General features: G+C 29.8%; 2 protein-coding genes across 2 annotated transcripts; both read right to left on the bottom strand.

Annotated features, from left to right (window-relative positions):
• Window positions 1-380: 380 nt before the first annotated feature.
• On the bottom strand, window positions 381-3,716 carry LOC123271899. Its single transcript, XM_044738445.1, has 3 exons — window positions 3,139-3,716; window positions 1,727-1,804; window positions 381-768 (listed from the first exon to the last, which is right to left on the bottom strand). The coding sequence occupies exons 1-3, from the start codon at window positions 3,521-3,523 to the stop codon at window positions 506-508; spliced, it is 726 nt and encodes a 241-aa protein (XP_044594380.1). The 5' UTR covers window positions 3,524-3,716; the 3' UTR covers window positions 381-505.
• Window positions 3,717-7,509: 3,793 nt separating this feature from the next.
• LOC123271879 lies at window positions 7,510-9,462 on the bottom strand. The gene is made up of 3 exons (XM_044738409.1): window positions 9,200-9,462; window positions 8,536-9,057; window positions 7,510-8,456 (listed from the first exon to the last, which is right to left on the bottom strand). The coding sequence occupies exons 2-3, from the start codon at window positions 9,050-9,052 to the stop codon at window positions 8,074-8,076; spliced, it is 900 nt and encodes a 299-aa protein (XP_044594344.1). The 5' UTR covers window positions 9,053-9,057; window positions 9,200-9,462; the 3' UTR covers window positions 7,510-8,073.
• Between the last annotated feature and the right edge of the window lie 3,251 nt (window positions 9,463-12,713).

Here is a 12,713-nt window from a genome sequence, read left to right as displayed (position 1 = left end):
AATAAACTTTGAAAATAATAATTAAACAGAATTTCAAGGTCGTTGGGTTGATTTCCTGGAAGTTAGTGTACCACTTAATGCATTTAAAACTCAGTAAGTGAAGAAATGGTAAACACATGTATGTATATAAAACGCAACAAGCAACAGGTCGGCGACCCACTTTCTTCGAGCGCGGTGCCTCATATATATATATATATATATATATATATATATATATATATATATATATATATATATATATATATATATATATATATATTGCCATCTCCTTCTCTTACCTTTTTATTTAATAAATAAATTATATTTTTTTCCTCACTCTCGGCTCAATCGACCTTTCACAAATAAAGCTACGAGTCAAGTTCGAGGCTACACTACAACAATTATAAATACTGTCGTTTTATTGCAGATTTATTATCAGTACAATCTTAAGTAAATAAATAAATATAAATAAATAATTGAACATTTGTGGTAAATTCTAAATTATAAAAATTGTTATTTATTAATGCTAGAGAGACTTTCTATTATTATAAGTCTGAAGCCACCCGCGATAGGGTGACAAATTAATGTCTTCAATTTGTCTTTTACGACGGTGAGGTTCTACCGGAGCGGGGGCAGCATAAACGATGTGATTTTCACTTGGTTGGCTGCTGGCGGAAAACTTCTTTGCTGCTAAGACGATTGAGAGCATTAGTGCTAGTGAAGATGCCATTAGTGCTTTCATTGTCAGGAATCCCAAGGTTCCGAATCCGATTATTCCAAGCATTTTTCCTGAATAATTTTATTGAATTTGATATTGATTAAAAATCTATTTATTGATTATAATAAATTAATAATTTATTTATATTATAATTAATTAGTAATTAATAGATTAGTTGGGATCAGGAAGTTCGGGTTTTTTTATTTCTTCAAATTAAGATTAAACTTATGAACAGTCATTTGAATGTTTGTAGAAGTTCTGGCCCTATTAATAATAAATCAAGTTCACAATAATCATTACTTGTCTGAATTTTAACTGTAAATTGAAAATCTCCTTGTAATAATAGATTGAACTATCTACTTACTATTATTAAACTATCTTATTGTTAGTAAAACTATTAGAAGTAACTACTTTCTACTCGAACAATTAATGTATAAAATAAATAAAGACTAGCTATAATAATATATTACATTAATATTATGAAGTTAAATTCATAATATTATAAAATTAAATCACCAGTCAATTGTACTTAATAGTACAAAATACTATAATATGAAGGTAAAAGCCCCAATAGATGATCATGTACCAGTATATGATCACTCCATGTATTTGTATACCTATATTTGTGAATATAGATATACAAATACATGGAGTGATCATATACTGGTACGTGATCATCTATTGGGGCTTTTACCTTATTAAAAAGAACTCTAATTGTCAAATTGATTGATTTTGTAAAAAAAATCGGAGACTCAACTGTCATTAAAATAAATTTAAACAACCAACAGTAACTTTAATTGTCAATTTAATCAATTTTTACTATAAATTGGAAATTAACTGTCAATTAAATAAATTTTCATTACAGTTTATGATTAATTATTATTGGCTATGTCTTCATTGTAAAATAATCGTTGATTCAGTAGGTAAAATTATAAATCCTACAAACCTTCGTTGTTAAACTACTCACAATAGTTTAAAACAAATTTTTTGTTTTATTTATTAAAATTTTTTAATGAAAATATTACGTACCCATTAGTAATGCCAATATGAAAATATTGTTGTTGCCTTTTTTACCACCCCCTAATCCATAATCATTTCTTCTACGACCTGCAAAAAACACGATATCACTCTTTTATTCGATAAAAGAAATAGAACATTTTACAAAATAATTTAAGAAATATCGATCAAGTTTTATTCATTTTTTCAATTGATTATTAAAATTCTTTATATCTATTAACCGATGCTTTTTAGATCTTTAATGCCCATGACCTCCTTTATAGAAAATTAAATTTTCTGCAAAGAACTTTTTCTCAATTTTTCCATCACTTTTATCGTTCGACCGTAAAATGCGAAAAATAATAATTGTTTCGTAGAAATTTAATTTTGGTTACATGTATATACCAAAATATATAAGTTGAGGCCAATTATCTGCGATTACTCTCAAAGAGTTTCTTAATGTCTACTAATTATGCTTTGGTCCATTTCAGTAGCATTTAATACTGCTAAGTTATAGAATTTTCCATGTATTTTTAATGAAAAAACTTTGAAATTAAAATCAAAGGCCCAAATTTTTAGGGATTTTTTTTTATTGTATAAAACAATATTCTGCTGAAGAAGTAAACAAAATAACCATTCACAACGAATCACCCTGATGATCACATATAACCTTATGGGGCCTTATATGATCATATATGACCTAATATGCCCATATATAGTCTGATACAGCCAATTTTCATATTTAGCCATACATGAAAACATATCGGGGCATATCAAAAATTATATATGGACATATCACATTTTTTGAGAGGACGATAAATGAACTTATTTGCCCAGATATGAAAATTTTTTCACTGGAAATAAACAATAACAAAGGATATATCTTCATACACACTAAAGATACTTCTAAAAAATATCAAAATTTTATGACATTCAAATTTCACTCACAAACATTCATTGTATTTTTATTATAACTTTTTACTTATTATTATAAACTTAGTAATTCACCCATTATTATTACCATCATTACTAATTTACGATATCTCTCTTGTATGTATGTATGTATATTCACTTCAATTACTATATAAAGCCGATTGGCGTTAACTTACTAAATAAATAAATAAATAAAAAAATAATAATTGCTCTTACATATAACCAAACAAAAACTTAATTTTCAAAAATTGGCCCAAAAGCAATATTCCTAAATATTTGAAAACTCACAACTTTCTTATCAAAACTCAAAAATATTAATGCCCTAAGCTTCTTTAGAACTTAATTAAAAATTACAGCGTCTTCAAGCTAGCAGTAGCAAAATCCATTTTAGACGGACAATATTATCGATTAATAATATATAAATTATACAAAAAAAATAAATTTTGTTACTTGAATAATAAGTTAATGCATGATGGATGAGTCTATGCTAGCTTGATAGACCTAAAAATTACCTTGATCATCACTAGTCAAGCTCTCCAAATCAAAGGGCATCAAACTGCTCAACTTAATCCTCAACTCTTTTCCCTCAAACAGCCCTAAGACCGTACTTTTAAGGGTCCTTCCTCTTCTATCCATCGAATGCACATCATCAGCGCTGTTACCAACAATGCTGATACCATCGGTGATTTGAATGCGCTTCGTAGAGGCAGCACGTTCCAACAACTCTTGGATAACTCTTTTCACAATTCTCACTCCGTGGCAAGAAAGTGATACATTTCTTGGGTCCTCTTTGGCGCACAACATCGGCAGGCCCTTCCAAGGGTCCTGATAGTCCCTCAAACAGTCTCCATATGTCGCTACCAAAAACAATATCAATCCACAGTAAATGAACTTCATTTTAATTTAAAAAAAAACTTGAACTATTATAACAAAAAAATTAAATTTGGCACTTATTATAATTAGTATCAGGACCACCTTAGATTCGTATCTTACCAGCAACCCAAAGATGACTAACTCTATTGTAAAGCATCATTGGATTTATATAGATTGCTCCTCGGCAAGTACTTATTTTTTTTATTGAAGATTTTAGTACTACAAGACTGACGTTAAGCAATTACCGTAAACAAAAACAAATTCTTTCTGGATCTCTGCACACCAGATTCACAGTTTTTCGTATTTACCTTTTTTAAAAGTAAGATAAAAGTTAAATTAAACTTCCGTTTCGCTTGTCCAATTTTCTTCTCCTTCTTTTACTCTTGACTTGCTCCTTATAATTTTTATGTTTACTCTTAAGTTTGTTCATATATTTAGACTACTTTTAGATATATAAATAAATGAATAACAAAACCGGGTGTTTTAGAGCGTTACAAAAGGTGTATTTAGCATGAACGTTAAATTTATAATTTATAATAAATAATAAGTAATAAATATAAAATATTATTAATTTAATGTTTCCAGGAATCCAAAGTCCATCAGTCGCTCGGTTTTTATGGGACTGAATTGTTAGATTTAATAGCTAAATAATTTCAGTCAATATTATGTCAAGAACTTAACAGCTGGTTTTTATTTAAACACTCATGAGTTTAGTGTAACACATTTTATTTATTTAGATTTTATTTGTGTTTTATTTATTTTTTTTTTTTTTGCATATTATTGTGCTATAGCTCAGCTGAGAGTATGGTAATGAGTAAAACTGAAAATTGGTGGGAAGAAAATACGAGCGAGGAGATAAGAGTGAACAAGCTGAGATAAAGAGAGAAAAAGATCGATTAATGAATCTAGTTCATCTCCGTATACCTTTCTCTTCTGTTCCACTTCTCTATACGTCACTACCATACATATACACATATATACATATACCTATATGAAGATGTACTATGCTTAACTTAACCAAGCGCGTACTGTTCTTTGTGATTATTTGATTATTATTATTATTGATATTGTCGTTATTTTAATTTATACTGGGAGGTAATCGTCATTGTAATTCTTATTATGGCTAAGAAGATGGGAACAAGTTTGTATAATATATATACGTCCGTTAATATATATAAGTAAAACGCACTCAGATGCCGTGAGAGTATAACTAGAGCTGTAATTCGAAACCGCTGGCTCAATTGTTTATAACTTATCGACGGCTTTGCACGCGTCGATATGTTTTTATGTTGCTAGGATTTTTTATTTTCTGTACATTGTACGTTGATAAGATAATCTGTTAGTATTTAATGAGCTCTTATAATTGTTGATAAATTATTTTTTTACGTTAGATGATTTAATTAATATTTATTAGCAGTTCTTAAAATTTTTGATTCATAAGATTTATTAACTGTTATTAAATCATTTATTCAATAAAATTTATTAACTGTTGATAAATATTTATTCAAATTAATGAATATTTGTTCTGTTAATAAAAATTTGTATAGACTCTTGAATAAAAAGTGAGTATCAAAGTTCTAATTCGATACTTTTTACAATCCCATAACCAAGATTTCAAATAATGCATTAAAAAGAGAATTGGATAATTAAAGCACTCAAATTGAAATTTTTTTTCATTTACTAACTCTAAAAAAAAAAATAATTTTATTTATAATTCCAATATTGGATTTATGACATTATTTTTTAATTTTTCTCGAGTTAAAAAAATTAACTTAAATAAACTTAACTGCTATACTAAAACAATTGATTTAAGCTCATGTAAGTTCATTTTTTCGACTCGGGTTAATCCAAATATTTGAAATAAAAATTGAAAATTTGTAACATAAAAATATTTCAACTCTCGTTGTAACTTCAGTTGATAATAAAATTTCATTAGATTGATAGAATTGAAAGAATGGTTATAAAAAATACATTGTTTTTTTTATGTAGAGAAAATAATTATATGGTATCGTATTTTTATTGTAAAACGTTATACGGCATAATTTGATTATGAAAAATTATCTCTACATCAAATTGATTCTTGATTCCAAATCAAAAAATATTAAGTGTAATTTAATCATTTCAGTAACTAAGCTAAGCCCAGAGGCCTTTTAATGAAAACCTATAGATAAACCTCGCTAAACCGAGAGATAGTTTTTTTTAAATACAAATATATCATAAACATGCTTTATTAGCTGCTCGTAATATCTGTAAACAACGATCACACAAGGGTTCAAAAAACTTCATTTTTAAATCTGTAAAGTTCAGTAATTATATTAAATTCATTATATTGTAATAGTAAGGGTCTAAAATATGGTTTAATGACAAAACCTACCATTGTAATAGAATCGACATAATCTCAAAATTTAAAAAACTTCAAAAACTGTATTTGGAACAAAATTTGGCTATCATTTAAAATTTATCATAATGTTAACTTTGAGTTCAAATACATTGCGAACGAACAAATTTAGTGAAAAATCATAAGAGACTTTTTTTGAAGAACGTTAAATTTCCTAAAAAAACATGCCCTGGTCTTGCCAGTATGACAATTCGTAGATGAGTTCTAAAACTCAAAAATAAGAAAGTAAAATTTTCGTATTAATCAAATGAAAAATTAAAATTTCGTTGTTTTTAAAAGTATTTTCGATAAATTGAAGAAAAAAAAAGTAGTCAATTTTTTTTTAAACAGTCTAATGAATAGATCTATGTATGATACGTATAATAAGTAATGAAATAATAATAAAATGATAAATAAAAATGCGGTTAAGAGGATATTGCTTGTTGGTGGGCACTATCAGATGCTTATGAATCATCGAGTAATCCCGTTATACCGCGCCCGAATTGAATGTGGTGCCAAGTGATCGAAACTCGCTGCCCGCTGCAAGCTGTATATAGTATCTCAGAGATACTCTTGACCTCGTCTTCTGAGAGTGATCAAGGATAAAAGAGTGCTCACCGAAGTTATTCAAATAAATAACTTAAAAAATTAACCAAGAAATAATGATAATAACAATGATGATGATCGTGGCAAGGAAAGAAAAAATAATGTATGCTGTGTGCTAGAGCACAAGGTGCGTAAAAATTCATTCAAATGAGTCGGCCTCGATTCATCCCGCTTTCTCCAGATACACTACAACTTTTTCGGATATATTTTATTTTTATTAATTATTATTATACATTTATGAGAGACAATATCTTCTTTTTCACCGTTTTTTGTCGACTTTCGATTTCTTAGGATTCATTGTTTTAGCTCCTTGTTATTGGTTACCTATTTTTTGAGTTATTTCTTGTCAAATTAAAAATTTTTCAACCCAAATTTTGTTAAAAATTTTTAAAAATAAAAAAAAAAATTTCACTTTTTTATAAATTTTACAATTTTTTTTTTTTTTTTAATTAGCTGCAACTTTTTCAAATATGACTTACGACATTTTTTTTAGAAAACTTTTCTTGTTACCTGTACTTTTCACAAAAAAATTAAAAAAAAAATAATTAGACGTTTAGTTGTATTCACATTTTTAATTTTTATGAGAAAAATCTATAATTTTTCGAATTTTTTATTTTTTTTTTTTTTTACTTTTTCTTAAAACATTTTAGTTAATTTGCAGGCAATTTTGTGCAATGGAGTCTCTTCTAATTGAAAAAAAAAATAAATTTTTTGTTGAATTTAAGATTCTATTTTATTAAATAAAATTGGAGCAAAAAACTTTTTTTTTTTAATAAATTCTTTAAGCTTTTATTTATATAATTTCTTCAATTATTAATTGCAAAGAAAGTTATTAATTCCAGAGAAATAATCAGAGCGTTTTCAAAATTTTGAATTTTAAATATTGATCTCATTAAAATTCTATCACTGATCCGAATTATGAAAAATTAGAGCAGAACGTCGCCCCAAAAAAATTATAAAATTTTTTTTTCATAATTAATACCTAATGATTAGCATACTAATTTTGATGAATAAATTAAAATTTAACTTAATAAATAAACAATATTTTTATTAAAAACAATAAATACATATTTATCAAACATATAACACAACAATAAGTTATTATACAAAAAGAGAAGCCTTAAATAAAGAGGCAATGAGATGAACGATGACAAAAGATCAACAATTCAATGAGTTATGACGAGACTTACATTAAGAATAGTCGCAAGTTTAAAAATAATTATTAATTATCAATAATAACTAATAATTACAACGTCCGTATCGGTCAATGTATTAGTTAGTTACTGTCTTCTGTACAAGTATAAATAAATTATATTATACTAATTAAAATGAATAAATTCAATTAAAATTTTATATTTACAACTACCGTCACTAGTCACTACAGTATGTGCGTAGAAAATGGCGTCAGTGGTCCGAGTATGGGGTTCGATAGAATATACACACGTCGTAAGTCATGAATAAACCACTAATAATCGAATTTAAGTAAAAAACCGGGCGAATGTCAGGGAGTAAATAAATATTATAATTAAAATAAATAAATATTAGGTAATGTTAATGGATGATAAACCGATAGCGGATAAGTTCCCGAACTCTAATTTACCGATTGCTGAGCAGCAGCAGGAATGTGAGCAGAGTACGCCAATTCCTGCGCTGACCGCTGCTCTGTGGGTAAGACTTGCCCGTGAAAGTTTCTCGCCCAACCAGAAGAGTAACTGTCATGGCCATGGCCTTCGCTGAAGGAGTGACTGGCGGAGTGATGTGGGTGCGCCACAACCTCATAAGTAACGTGTTTCTGGTGTGAAAAGAGCTTCTTCAAACCGATGATACTCGCTAAAAGAAGCGCGATCTTCGAAAGGAGCAGAGCTTTACCCACTAACAAAGCTAATCCTTTGAAGGCTAGGGCCCCGATCAGCCCGATTTTGAGAACTGCTGCTGCTAGAAGAGGTCCCATGTTGTTGCCCTTTTTCCCGCGGCCTAAGTGAGTCAAAAAAAGGAAGGTAGGCATAAAAAATGTCAAAAATTAGCACAGAAAATCAGGAATTTAAGGACTTACCATCAACCACAGAGTTGTCGGCTCTTTCTAAAGACAGTCCAAGGTTGAAAGATCCGGTCTCGTCTTCAGAGGCAGAAACTACGACATCGTCCTCAGGCAACACTCGCCATTTGATGCTCCGGGACTTGATGAACGCGTAGATTTTTCCAGTTACGAGGTCCATGAATTCAGAATCGTCATCACTGCTGCGTCCTGCTTCGTAGGTGATGACTTCTTCGGTTGCTTGGCTAGTTTTTCGGATTTCGATATCGTCTGTCAGCTCGATGGAGGCTTTTTTGAGCAACTTGTTCATGTAAGTGACCAGCTTTAGCATTACACAACTGCTTATGTCATTTTGCGAGCACTTGTTATTCAATTTACGCATCAACTCTTCCTCGTACTTGGCACGCTCGGTCAAGGTCACAGTCTGCTGCTGCTGGTGGTGCTCAATTACTCCGATTTTCTCGATTTTATCCATCGGATTACCGAATGTTGCGCTGATTAGGCACGTTACTAACAGTACTATTGCTCCTTTCATTTTATCTGTGTGATAAATGGCTGTTATTATTGTTATTATTATTACTATTAATAATTATGTTAATATTCACGGTAACATTGATGATCACAAGTTAAATTAGGGAAGGATAAAGGACAGGTTGACTGACACTGATGGAAAAAAGCTCACCTCTATTATCACGAAGCCAAAAAAAAAGTCACTCGCGAAAATGATTATCGCGAACCTTGCTACGCCGAAAAAATTATAAGATAGTGTATTAGTGAGACTATAATGACGGATATGCAGTTCTTTAATCGATGCGTGCAAGGCTTCTGGTCCTGCGTCTCGCCCCGGTCACTTTATATACGTAGATCTCGCATAGTAGATCCGAGTCTGGTGCCCACCATTAGAGCATACTCTGGAGGTGGAGGGATCCTGAATCGATGGACGGGCTGCATTCGTGTGGATGGAGAACATAGAGACCATTGAGGATAGTTGCTGCAAGTGAGAATCGAGACAAGGACAGAAGACAAAAAGGAGGAAATTATATGAGGAGAAGTTGTATTATGAGTATTATATATGAGGAATAGACATCAAGGTGGTTAATATACTCTTATACTCTACTAGGTTAGTTGTGCGGGAGGTAAAGGTGTTTCCTCTCTGTCTTGATCAACGGGTTCTCAAGCGATGTAAACAAAAACAAGAGCACATTCGTTCACATGGTTTTTTAGATTCTTTTATATGCGACTTTTATTGTCACCTTCTTCATTATCGTAAACAAAATGATAATATTGATATTCATTATTATCATATTGATTATTATAATTATAATGATAGTTATGATGTTGATCATCATAGGGATTTTTTGATTATATTGTCAATAACAATAATGATTATATTACCCATTATAATGATATTGACAATGATAATGATATATATCATGATGGTAATATTCATGATAATGATGATACTGATGATATTAAAAATGACGAAAGCGATATTGTTAATGATATTATGTAAAATAAGTGATAAATTAACCAAATAAGAGCAACTTTGGTTCCAAAGATCTTGAAAGCAACGGAAAGTTTAATAGATAGCATACTTCTTTGAATCAAAATGTTGATAATTTACTCACGAATATTGAAGATGATTATCTTTATTTACTGGCAATTGATGCATATAAAAAAGAGGGAATGTTAAGATAAAAATGAAGTTGAAGGCATAAATTCCGGCAATAAATCAATCTTAAGTAAAGTGTTTTTTCCGTTCTATCACGATCTCTAATTTTTTAGCTTGCTCCGGCAAAACTCGTATTAAATGCGAATGCAAGAGGAAAGGAAGCAAGTGGAATTTAACGCGGCACGATTAATGACGAGTTTCATATAAGGTTGATACAACACAAACTGGATAAATATGATGCCGTGCGTGTTCTAGATCTGTGACACCGTTCTCGCCGTCGTGGGGCTGTTCCGCAGCATCGCCCCATTATTTATGATTTTAGTGTTATTAAATTTCATACATGTACATTAGATATACGTATACATACATTTATATTTATATCTTTATTATTTCATTACAATGTTACCCAAGGAAAAGATTATTGTTACGATTATTTACAGCTATACTTACAGTCGTTGTACTATCGCTACGTGAGAATACTATTACGATTATTTAAGTATTTATTCATTTAAATATTCATCTGTTAACCGGTCATCATTATTATTAAGTGCAATTACCGTACCAATCAATGAACGATATTTATTGAGTGAATTATACTTTCTTGAATCGAATCGATTGGTGAAAATATAATGAATGACTGTTTACTATTTAGTCGTTAAGTGGAAAGTAAGTTATCACTGTTTAGATTTAAGGAAGCATATAACTATCCATTGAACTTTCCGATGTTTTCAAGATCCTTGTGATCAAAGCTACCTTTTTTTCTTTCTAATTTTTTTCTTTTGTAGAATATCATTATGATTATCAATATTATTGTGAATTTTGTTATCAACATAATTATCATAAATAATATTAATAGTTTTCAATAAGTTATTTTGTAGTAATATAACACAATTATTAATTAGCAAGTTTGTTCGTTACCCTTAAACATTTATTGTATAAAAATTTGGAAATTCAGTAAATGACATTATGCCGATTATAAATTATACTATATTTTTTATACATCTTGTTCTTGTACTTTTATTTTTAACTTCCCGCTAAGAAAATCAAAGATTTTCAAAAATCGGGAAGTTATTATTTTCACCCCATTTTGCAAAAATCGAGTTTTCATCAGATCTCGACGTTTGAAGGTCACAGGAAGCTTTCCTGATTATCCCCGCGAGGTTGTCACTATGTCTGTTTGTATGTGTATGTGTATGTGTATGTGTATGTGTGTGTGTGACTATGTGACTCGCTTATAACTTTTGAACGACTGAACCGATCGGAACGTACCAAACGGCGTTCTAAAGAGTTCCCTCAAACTTAGATTTCCTAAGAATTTGAACCGATTCGGACCGATAAATTTTGAAAAATTTTGAAAAATCTCAAAAAAAATAAGAAAAAAATCATTTTTGAAAGTGGTTTTTTTGGAATATCTTTTAAACGGCTATATCGATCAACTTAAAAAACTAATCCGCCCTTAAGCTTGAAAAACCACGCCGATTATCGCTAATCCGGTCGAAATCGGTTGATTCGTTCGAAAGGTATCGTGAACGAAAGAAAACCGAAATAAGTGTTTTTTTGACATAACTTCGTCATTTCTTCTCGGATCGTTTTTGATGATATAAAATAATTTCAGAGCTTAAAAAACCGCGTCGATCGCCGCCAAAAACGTGGAAATCGGTTGATTGGTTCGAGAGATATCCTTGATAAAATATTTGGAAACAAGTGTTTTTTTAAATTAACTCCGACATTTTTTGGAATAACTTTTAAACGGCTGCACTGATCGATTTCAAAAACTAATCAGCTATTAGCATAAAAAAGTTACGTCGATCGCCGTCAAGCCGGTCAAAATTGGTCAATTCGTTCAAGAAATATCATGAACGAAAGAAAACCAAAAAAAATGTTTTTTTGGAATTACTCCAAATTTCCTAGTTTTATCAATTCAAACTTAAAGATTCTTCATGAAACTAAAAAAATTGCGTCAAATACTGCCAACCGCGTGAAAATCGGTTGATTCATTTAAAAGTTAGTGCGGTTTGAAAATGAGCAAGATCACGTCAACTGGACCCCCTATTTTCCACTTGATCATGAAAATTAAGTTCATGTATCTTTTTTATAAGTACATACCAAGATAAAATGATCCCCGAAACGATTTTTAAAAATTTCGATTTTAACAATAATTTTTTTTGCAATGAAAATTTTAGGTACTTTTGATTAAAAAATGGATTGTAAATCAACCGTTAAAGTTAAATTAATGGAACTTGAAGGATTTGTTTTTAAAATGTTTATATTTTAATAAAATATTAATAACTAAAAATTATTTGTTTATTATCATATTGTTAATTAACTTTTAAGTTAACAAATGAAAATTTCACTAACTTCTCGGTGAAAAAATGAAGTCTTTTTTTATCGGTTACATGCGTTATTTATTAAAGTTTAAGATTTCAGAAAAAAATTTCACTGCTCGCGATTTGTTTAAACAATATAAATTAATTTATCACAGCGCGCCGAGCGCCAGGCGCTGTCAGAATACCGCGCCGTCGAA

This window comes from Cotesia glomerata, linkage group LG9 (assembly GCF_020080835.1).
Source record: "Cotesia glomerata isolate CgM1 linkage group LG9, MPM_Cglom_v2.3, whole genome shotgun sequence".
Classification (NCBI taxonomy): domain Eukaryota; kingdom Metazoa; phylum Arthropoda; class Insecta; order Hymenoptera; family Braconidae; genus Cotesia; species Cotesia glomerata.
This window is presented reverse-complemented; position numbering and strand designations above follow the sequence as displayed.

Excerpts from the sequence above, each read along its gene's own strand:
- LOC123271899 (XM_044738445.1), bottom strand. The coding sequence starts at position 3,523 with ATGAAGTTCATTTACTGTGGATTGATATTGTTTTTGGTAGCGACATAT. Across the intron at positions 1,805-3,138 it reads CTTGACTAGTGATGATCAAG|GTCGTAGAAGAAATGATTAT; the intron begins GTAATTTTTAGG and ends TGTTTTTTGCAG. Across the intron at positions 769-1,726 it reads CATATTGGCATTACTAATGG|GAAAAATGCTTGGAATAATC; the intron begins GTACGTAATATT and ends AAAATTATTCAG.
- LOC123271879 (XM_044738409.1), bottom strand. The coding sequence starts at position 9,052 with ATGAAAGGAGCAATAGTACTGTTAGTAACGTGCCTAATCAGCGCAACA. Across the intron at positions 8,457-8,535 it reads CGACAACTCTGTGGTTGATG|GCCGCGGGAAAAAGGGCAAC; the intron begins GTAAGTCCTTAA and ends TGACTCACTTAG.